The sequence below is a fragment of the Clarias gariepinus genome, chromosome 18, assembly GCF_024256425.1.
Source record: "Clarias gariepinus isolate MV-2021 ecotype Netherlands chromosome 18, CGAR_prim_01v2, whole genome shotgun sequence".
Classification (NCBI taxonomy): Eukaryota; Metazoa; Chordata; class Actinopteri; order Siluriformes; family Clariidae; genus Clarias; species Clarias gariepinus.
In genome coordinates this window covers 2,021,867-2,032,500 of record NC_071117.1, presented here as the reverse complement: position 1 = coordinate 2,032,500, position 10,634 = coordinate 2,021,867, and the positions used below count along the sequence as shown (strand labels likewise).

The 10,634-nt window shown below is 43.9% G+C and overlaps 1 protein-coding gene across 1 annotated transcript; it reads right to left on the bottom strand.

Annotated features, from left to right (window-relative positions):
• Nucleotides 1–7,265: 7,265 nt before the first annotated feature.
• On the bottom strand, nt 7,266–10,202 carry LOC128506949 (zinc finger protein 260-like). The gene is made up of 5 exons (XM_053477562.1): nt 10,057–10,202; nt 9,689–9,952; nt 9,077–9,583; nt 7,963–8,365; nt 7,266–7,813 (listed from the first exon to the last, which is right to left on the bottom strand). The coding sequence occupies exons 2-5, from the start codon at nt 9,896–9,898 to the stop codon at nt 7,266–7,268; spliced, it is 1,668 nt and encodes a 555-aa protein (XP_053333537.1). The 5' UTR covers nt 9,899–9,952; nt 10,057–10,202.
• Between the last annotated feature and the right edge of the window lie 432 nt (nt 10,203–10,634).

Here is a 10,634-nt window from a genome sequence, read left to right as displayed (position 1 = left end):
TGTGCATGTGTGTGTGTTGTTTTAATCTCCTGCTGTTCATGAGATTACAGTCAGGAGGTCAATAAAACAGAGCATTTAGTGCAGACAGACAGGCAGGTAAACACTATGTCATTCACTTCAGTACCAGATTAAAGCCGAAAAACACAAATGGAGGATAACGATACTAACTAATGGACGGCAGGTTAGGACGGTGCAGACTGAACCACATGCCCAAATCTCATAGACATTTCTTAGTTCTGAGTGCACTGACTCTGCTCCTGAACTCTATCACACACTATTACAGTATAAAGGACTTTCACAACCACACTCATGATAAGTTGCACACTTTCTGTTTTCACCTTAACCAATTGTTTGCTTTAGACCTGTGATGTTTTATACTTCTTCTCATTTCATGTTTCTGTGTCACTCAATGTCATTGCCTCCCATTGTTCCCATACTAAGAACATCTCTTTCCTCCTCTGTACCAAGGTTCCAGTCATCCTATGGTTCCTATGGATGCAAGTTCATGACCCCAGATCTCATGGAGAGCCAGAGAGATTATGCCATTGTATCCACAGCCTTTGTGAGCCCCATATGTCCAGTTATTATCCCCCTTAGAGTCCAAAACATTCCAAGCAACATTCAGCAGTCCAGTGGCAGTGTTCTCCCACTTCCACTAAGCGGCTAACAGGAGCCATGCCCCTTCATCACTCTATCTACCTCCTGTATGGAGGCCATGGAGATGTACGGTAAATTGCAGACGTGTTCCATCGGGGTAACATTTACACATTTAAGTGCCCCACTTCCACAAGGTTCTTCTTTGTGCAAAAGAAGGGGTGGGGTTTTAATCCCTGCATTGACTGCCATGACTTGAATCAAGTCACGATGAAGTATCTATATCCCATGCCACTGATGCCTGCCATCTTAGAGCAGCTCTATAAGGCCAAGCTCTTCACAAACCTCAAAATTTTGAATAGCTCACATCATTGACATCCTGATTTATTGCCCAGACATTCCCAGCTTCCAACACATCCATCATGGCCCTGTCACACCTCCTGGAACACCAGCTTTACACCAAGGGGGAAATTTAAGTTTTGGATTTATTGGGTGGGGGAAACTGTGGCTGAGACGGTCCTTCTCCTAAGGTTCAGGATTCATCTTCAATGATGTAACTCCAACATAAATAAAACTATAATGCTTACAACTGAGCACTCCTCATGGTGACATGCCACTGGCTGAAAGGGCCCAGATGTCATTTCAGTGCTGGCTGAAGGGGTTCATGAATTCCCGCCAAGCTTTCTTGGGCCCCTATCTCTCCAGCCACTGGTCACCCAGGCACTTTACAAGACCTACTGCCGCTTTTAGGAAACGTACCCAAGCCAAGTACCTAGACCCCTTCCAGTGGGTATACTCAAGTGAATATCCACACCCCACAGGCTCTGGTCACACATCACAGTCAACAATCACTGATCTCTACTACCACCCTCACAGAACAGCAAAACCATGGTAAGAGTCAACCAGTTCTCAAAGTTCCTGCAGCTTATGCTGCTCAGTAGCACTCACCAGTACTTCAGACTGTTGGATTGTTTTATTGGAGGATATTATAAGTGACTAAGGTGAAAAAGTACAGTGGAACCTCGGATTACGAGCATAATTCGTTCCGGAAGCGGGCTTGTATTTCAAAACACTCGTAAATCGAAGCACATTTTCCCATAAGAAATAATGGAAATTAAAACTATTTGTTCCACAGCCTGACATACATAAAAATAATTAACACAAAATATAAGGTAAAAATAAAACAAATTAACCTGCATATTACGTTAAAAAAAAGTACAAATAAATCCCGACCAATAAGTGTTTCCACTTATGCGCACAGGTGCTGTGTGTGTTTTTCTCTCTCCTGTGCTGCTGAGTGTGTGTTATGTGTGTGCGAGCGTAATTTGACACCGTGCCGGTTGTGTGTCAGTGAAGCACCCCCTCTTTGTTTCACACACACACACACACACACCTGCGCGGTGTCAAATTATGTGCGCGCACACATAACACACACACTCTGCAGCGCAAGAGAAAGAAACACTTTCTCTTGCGCTGACTCACACACACACACACACAGATGTTGATTATACCAGTAAGAGATGAGCACTAAGACCCAGCAGGGGAGATGAATACCCGCAGCGCAAAAACCGTTGGCTCAGTTGTGATGACGCGACGCTCGGTGTCAAAACAAGAAGCGCATGCGTTATACATGATACTCGGAGCTCGTAAACCACGACAACGCTCGTTTTTTAAGTCAAAATTTATTTAAAAATCTTTGCTCGTCTTCCGGAACACTCGTAAACCGCGTTACTCGTAATCCGAGGTTCCACTGTACTGTAAAATATCTGACATATAAAGCATTAAAAACTTTCCTTGGACAAGTAACAAAGTGAACTTATTTAAGTTATTGTTGCCTTCCATTTCTGCCAACCACCACTGTCCCGGTGGAGTGCCAATCCCAAGAACTTACTGGCCCTTGACAGATCATGCTGGAGGTGCTAACAGTAACGAGAGCAAGAACATCAACATGTGGAGAGGGCTTTCCAGACAAATAAGAGGTACACCAATAAGTGTCAAGAGAAAAAAAAGCCAGCGTACAAACCAGGTAACCAGGTGTAGCTCTGTGTGAGGGACCTTTGTGTTAAATCCACACTCAAATCAGTTATGTCACATTGACTTGTATATGTTCTGTGTTCTCATCAACCAGTCTTTATCTTAGTGTAATGGAACCCCGTGCTTGTTGGGATTCCAAACTCCATATTCCCACCACAGTCCAAAGACATTCAGGTTAGTCTAATTGGTGTTTCCAAATTGCCCATAGTAGAGTGTTTGTGCTGTGTTTGCTTTGTCCCTGTGATGGACTGGCACCCTGTCCACAGTGTACCCTGACTAGTGCCCGAATTCCCTTGGATAGGCACCAGGACTCCTGTCATCCTGTACAGCATAAGCGCTATATGAAGTTTGAGTTGATTGCTGGCTTAAATAAAGTTATAAGAAATAATTTATAGTTATAGTGAGAAGGAAAGAGATAGAAAAAACAACAAGTGGTCACTTTGACCATTTTTAGATATTTTTAAAACAACTTTTATTACCATAATATACCGAAATATCGATATACTGCAACACCTATAGTGATTACTTTATACATTGCCTACTTTATACAACCCCTCCAAAAAGCTGAGTGTGTCAGTGTGTGTGTGTGTGTGTGTGTGTGTGTATTAAACATGCTAGAACAGGATTCTGTGCTGCCCACCCAATAAAATATGATCTGCTCTGGCACATTCTGCATTCCAGTGACTGTTCTCTGCCTAGAGGTAAACACACACACACACACACACACACACAGGTTAATGTAGGTTAAGATGCCAGAGCGTCATGCCATTTACTTTCTTCCCCTTTAACTAAAAGAGATAAAATGAGCCTAAAGAACCAGACGTTCTACTGCTCCAGGGTGTTGGGAGACGAGGGGGATTGGTCACCATGGCGATAATAATGCTGACCTCGTTGTAATGGAAGAGCAACATATTTGTTCAATCTAACATGGAAGTGGTCCTGCAGCAACATGCCTGCAGTAATGATAATGAACTGACTATTAATTGATGATTTAAGTAAGATGCAATAACATATAAGGTTATAATAAATGATCCACTGTGATTTATGCCTGACCAATCAGCATCTAGCACTGCTCCCACCCTCACCCACTAATCATCTACACTTCCAAAACATTTAAAGAACTGGACAGTAACAGTGCCATTTTTTTTGTTCCAAATGTGTGTGGCTATGGAAATAAAATAATAAAATAAAATAAAGAACACATTATTTCGAGTGTATGGGTCTGTGTGTGTATGTGTGGGATGAATGATGTGAACACTGTGGATAAAATGGGGTGTGGCTGACAGACACCTGGAGGGGGAAACATACAGGAGATAAAAGGAAAGTAAAAGACTAAAGGTTGATAATAGAAAGGAATAGAGAATGATAGACAGAAAGAAAGAAAGAAAGAAAGAAAGAAAGAAAGAAAACAAGAAAGATGATAAGAAGAGTAAGAAAGTGGAAAAGTTGGAAATTAATTAAGGCAAGATGAAAAGGGATGAAGAATAAAAAGTCTTTTTAATGTAACACTGATGAAAATTTTCATTTCTCTGAGTTTGACGTTCTCTCTCTCTCTCTCTCTCTCTCTCTCTCTCTCCTTCTCTCACTCTTTCCCCCTGTCACACTCTATCTCTCTGCATGACCAGCAGCCATTCTCTTGAATTCCACACATATTACCAGAAGCTCTGCACAGATAAAAAGGTTTCATATGTGTGTGTGTGTGGGTGTGTGTGTGTGTGTGTGTGTGTGTGTGTGGCTGACCACTTGGAGGCACTAGGATCTACAGCTCTGTAGACAATGCTGTAGTTAAACTTTCTGAAGCAGTAAGTATGAAAGGTGATGATGCACCAGGTATGGAATATGTCACATGCTTTATTAATGCTGTTAAAAGTTTAAGATTAAGTTTAATCTCTAACGCAAAAACTTGCCACAGCTTTAGATCACAGCATTCGGTTTTTAGCCATAATTTAATTCAATTCAATATTATTTGTATAGCGCGTTTAACGATTGTCATTGTCCCAAAGCAGCTTTACACAACCAAAAGAATTATTTAAGTTTGTATGAAATGTGAATGTGTAGGAATTAAAATTATAAAATAGTCCCTGGTGAGCAAGCCGAGGGCGACAGTGGCAAGGAAAAACTCCCTGAGATGGTAATAGGAAGAAACCTTGAGAGGAACCAGACTCAACAGGGAACCCATCCTCATCTGGGTGATAACGGATAGCAGGGCTTGATCACATACTGTGTGAGGCTGGAAGTTCAGTATAACTGGGGGATAAGGGGATGTGTTTTTGTTAATATGGATTCCAGTTCATTATTGGAGGCTCAGGTAGACTGTAGGAAACTTCAGCCCTGAACTATTGAGTTACCGCAGTCACGAGTCCTCAGAGAAAAGCTGTCTGTATCAGCCGAGGACAGGACCGTCTTCATGGTAAAGTGGAACCGTCCCCAGTCACCACGCGCATCCCAGGCGGAGAGACAGGTAGAGGAAAAGAGAGAAGAGTAGAGAGAGAAGAGGAGAAAGCAAAAGAGATGGAGAGATAACAGTTAGGTCTGGTCACAGTCACACAATGTATAATGTGAATGTATATTAACTGTAGAGTGCAAGCAGAGACTCCAGCAGGACTAACTATGACATCATAACTAAAAGGGAGGAGCCAGAAGGAAACACAAACATGAGGGGAAACTGAGATGTAAAGCAAACAATCACCTCACCGTCAGCAAACCTGAGTGATCAATGAGAGTGGGGAAGACAGCATCCAAACATACCAGTTCACCATAATACTCTACGTCCATGAGTCCCCCAGATCTGCTCCTTTACCTAAGGCAAATCTATTTATAAAAATGCTTGGCTAAATAAATAGGTTTTTAGCCTGGACTTAAACACTGAGACTGTGTCTGAGTCCCGAACACTAATTGGAAGACTATTCCATAACTTTGGGGCTTTGTAAGAAAAAGCTCCGCCCCCAGCTGTATTTTTCATAATACGCGGTACTGACAAGCAGCCTGCATCCTTTGATCGAAGTAGGCGTGGCGGATCGTAAGACACTAGCAGTTCGCTCAGGTACTGCGGCGCGAGACGATTAATGCTTTATATGTCAAGAGTAGTATTTTAAAATCAATGCGAAATTTCACAGGGAGCCAATGGAGTGAAGATAAGATAGGGGTGATGTGCTCATATTTTCTGGTTCTAGTGAGGACTCTCGCTGCTGCATTCTGGACTAGCTGAAGCTTATTTATGCACCTAGCTGAACAACCAGACAGTAAGGCGTTACAATAGTCCAACCTAGAGGTGATAAAAGCATGAACTAGTTTTTCTGCATCATTTAGCGACAATATATTATCTTACCTTCTAAGGTGAAAGAATGCTATCCTGGTAATATTATCTACATGAGCTTCAAATGAAAGGCTGGAATCTATAATCACACCAAGGTCTTTCACTGTTGCACTTGATGGAACAGAAAGGCCATCTAAAGTTACGGTGTGATCTAAAATCTTACTCCTAGCTGTATGCGGTCCTATGACTAGAACTTCTGTCTTATCAGGATTAAGCAGAAGGAAGTTAATTAGCATCTAATTTCTTATGTCCAGCACACATTGCTCAACTTTAGTAAGCTGTTTTTTCTCATCAGGTGTTGCTGACACGTATAACTACTGTATGTGTCATCAGCATAAATGTAATGTGTTACTATGCAGCTGTGACACTTTGCAGCAGATTTCACTGTACAATCAATGACTTTTTTTTGTTAGTCAGCTCACTTATCAGATCAATGTTTTCAGGTGTGTAAGTTGACAAAACACATGTACAACTCTGAAGGTGCAAAATATTTTTTATTGTTATACAAACAACAATCAAGACAGACAAACAGAAATCTGAAGGGTGCATAAGTATTCACTCCCAGGTTCAACCAGTTCACTTCATAAGTCCCATACTTAGTTGATGAGGGTCGTTCTGTGTGTAATCAGGGTCACATTATCTGAGTATAAATACACCTGGTCTCAAATGCCCCCTGCAGAGATAGGAGAAGGATCACTATAAACCATGCACTCTGGGAGCAGGGCTTTATGGAAGAGTGGCCAGAAGATGAAAAAAAAAACATTGCTTGAAGACAAAAATAAGAATGTTTAGAGTTTGGCAAAAGCATGTAATCGATTCCCCAAATCAGGCGAGATAAGACTAAACTCCTTGCTCATCATGGAAAATGATATGTGTGGGTGAAACCCAATACTTTCACCCTGATCACCCTGAGATCACCAACCTCACAGTGAAGCTTGATGGGGCAGCATGATCCCATGGGGAAGCTTTTCATCTCTTAAAGAAAACCTGTTACATTCTGCCCAAGACTTGAGACTAATAAAGAATACAATGAAAACTGCTCAGGGTGGAGGGGAATCATTTTGGCAAACGTGATGATAAGGCTTTTGAACATGTGATGATAATCATTTGTAAGCCTGTGATGAAGATAATGCTGTGGATTTGTGATGATGTGGTGATGATGTTGTTACTGGTGATTCTGGTGATTTGTGGTAATATGATGAGATGTTGATGTGATGATTATGATGAGAATTCATGAACATGTGATGATGACTATGATGTGGATATGTGATGGTGATATTCATAACTTGTCCTTATGTGATGAAGATGATGAAGATAATGACTATGATGACGATGACGCTTTGCGACGACATGATGATTTGGATTGGCGATTATGCGACCTGTAATGCTTTGTGAGGTGAGCGGATTGCCCGAAGCTCTTCCCGCACATCTCACACTGGTACGGTCTCTCTCCTGTGTGTGTCCTCTGGTGCTTATTAAGCGTGGACGAATCGGAGAAGCGTTTCCCGCAGGTCGCGCAGACATAGGGTTTTTCTCCGGTGTGGATCCTGAAGTGGGTTTTCAGCTTGGACGCTTGAGAGAAGGCTTTTCCACACTGGCTGCACAGGAATGGTTTTTCCCCGGTGTGTGTTCTCCGGTGAGACCTCAGGTTAAAGAGCTGCGCGAAGGTTTTCCCGCAGCGAGTGCAGCCAAACGGTTTCTTGCCCACGTGGAGCTGCTTGTGTCTGAGGAGGTTGAACTCGATAGTGAAGGTCTTGTCGCAGGTGGAGCAGCAGAACGGCCTCTCAGGGAGCCGGACCGGCTTCAAGTCCTTAGCTTTTGGGTTTCTTACTTTTGTTTTGCTAGATGTTCTCCTCGTATCAGCTGGATCTTTATGTGGGAAAGAGAGAAAGGAACAGAAACCTAGAGTTAATTAGACATTCGACTAAATATAAATTACTACAAATGTGAAAATGGACGCACAGACTGAAGTGAGGAGAAGTGATAGAACCTTCATGCACATCTTGATGAGAACTTACCATAAATGCCGTCTTCATCATCTTCATCCTCATAATCTTCATCCTCATCATCGTCGTCTTCGTCATCCTTATCTTCTGTCTTCTTCTGACTCTGTCCTTCAGTCTGATGTGTGATGCCTTTCCTCCTGTAATCCTCCAGCTGCACTGAACACGGCTTAACACGACTGCGTAGTGTGTCTTCATCACCGCGTGTGTGTGTAGTGTGTGAGATTTCTATGGGTTTGGTTTTAAAAGCAACCCGACAGTGCTGCACCTGTGTGAGTGTGTGTAGGTCTTCATGGTGGCCGTGTGTGTAATGAGCGTCAGTGTTACACTCGAATTCCTGTTTTAGTGTTAAATCCTCCTGCTGCTGCGAGGTCGGGATCAGATTCAGCTCAGGCTTTGATTCAGGGTACGGCGCTGCCTGAGAAAAAATCATAAGAAGGACTGAAATTTATTACAAAAATCATTATAAAAAAGATTTTTAGAAAATACTTTAAGCATTAAACAACAAACTTATTATTCAAACTTGATTTTTCATTTTACGCCCCTCACCTGGTATTAACCCTCAACTCCGCCCCTTACCTGGCATTAAACCTTGACGCCGCCCCCTCACCTGCCGTTAACGTTTAAATCCGCCCCCTCACCTGGTGTTAACGCTCAACTCCGCCCCCTCACCTGGTGTTAACGCTCGACTCCGCCCCCTCACCTGGTGTTAACGCTCGACTCCGCCCCCTCACCTGGTGTTAACGCTCGACTCCGCCCCACACCTGGTGTTAACGCTCGACTCCGCCCCCTCACCTGGTGTTAACACTCGACTCCGCCTCCTCACCTGGCGTTACCACTCGACGACGCCCCCTCACCAGCATTAACACTCGACTCCGCCCCCTTACCTGGTGTTAACGCTCAACTCCGCCCCCTCACCTGCCGTTAATGCTCGACTCCGCCCCCTCACCTGCCGTTAACGTTTAAATCTGCCCCCTCACCTGGTGTTAATGCTCAACTCCGCCCCCTCACCTGGTGTTAGCGCTCGACTCCGCCCCCTCACCTGGTGTTAACGCTCGACTCCGCCCCCTCACCTGGTGTTACCGCTCGACTCCGCCCCCTCACCTTAACGCTCGACTCCGCCCCTCACCTGCTCAAATTTCAGGTGATGTGCTACTGATTTGCACTGGAGCTCTGCCACCTTTTCCTTCAGCTCAGTGATGTGTGTGTGGAGAAGCTCGATGTCCTCCATGGAGAGCTCAGTGTTCAGACAGACAGATCTCATCGTTTCTCCTGGGAAGCCTCTCTCTCCGTCACTCCATAGCACACGCCCCGCTGATGTCATTCTCCACCAGGTATCTTCACATTCCTCCTTCTTCAGACCCAGTGGGAGTGTGATGTCCAAGTTCTCACAATCGCTCCACTCTGAACACATCTCAGCGCGAGTGTGTGAGATTCCCATCGGCTCAGGTTCGGTTTTAAAAGCAAGCCAACTGTCCTGCACCTGTGTAAGTGTGTTTAAGTCTTCATGGCGGCCGTGTGTGTGATGAGGTTCAGTTTTACACTCGAATGTTGTACAGAACTCCTCTTTCAGTGTAAAATCCTCCTGCTGCCGCGAGGTTGGGATCAAATTCACATCAGGCTTCAATTCAGGAATCTGTGGAGATAGAAGACTGTTCAGTATATTGGTTTAATTCTATATTAGATGTGATGTGCCATAAGAACGGGGACAGTGGGACAGGTCCACCACCTCTCTACTCACCTGTTCCTGCAACTCAACTTTCAGGTGATGTGCTACTGATTCGCACTGGAGCTCTGCCACCTCTTCCTTCAGCTCAATGATGTGTGTGTGAAGAACCTCGATGTCCTCCATGGAGATCTCAGTGTTCAGAGAGACAGATCTCACACACGTTATCGTTTCTCCTGGGAACCCTCTCTCTCCGTCACTCCGCACACGCCCCGATGACGTCATCCTGCGTCGAGAGCGACGTTACGGGAGAACCGGCAGGACATGACCTGTGACACACTTCAAACAAAAATACAATAATCACAGCTCTTAATTGCTTAGCAAGACACTTTATCTTTAATAAGATCCTGTTAATGTAACCGGTCTTATTACTTATTCCTCACCTGGTGTTAAAGCTCTACTCCGCCTGACTGCGCACGTGTGTTACAGGTGTTCTCTTCCATTTTTCATCCTGGAGCTGTGGTTCTGACTGGCCACAGACACAAAACCGTTCAGGAGTGGGTGAAAAGGCTGTACGCTGACATGGACAACTCGTACCTCACTCACTGTAACTCACTGTCTCACCACTAGATGTCCCACCAAATCCCTTCTCAACTCCATCCTGAAGGAGCACTGAACTGCACATTAAAGTGTGTCCCTTCTCTCACACACACACTTCAATTCACACAAGACAATTAATTAGCTGACAGCGGATTAATCGAGACAACACCACAATGTGCAGGACACGTGTCCTCTAGACCCAGGGTTCAGATCATCCGCTTGAGACAACCTGTATGCTTTTAATAGTATCTATCTCTGTTACCTATTAGACTTAGTGGAGTCCATCTAGAAGGTGTAACATGTGTGTGTGTGTGTGTGTGTGTCTCACTGTTCTCCTGACATATTCTATATTTGGACATTTTTCATGTCACATCACAATGATATTTAATTTCATCTAAAGGATTCAGGATGAAAATGTCCC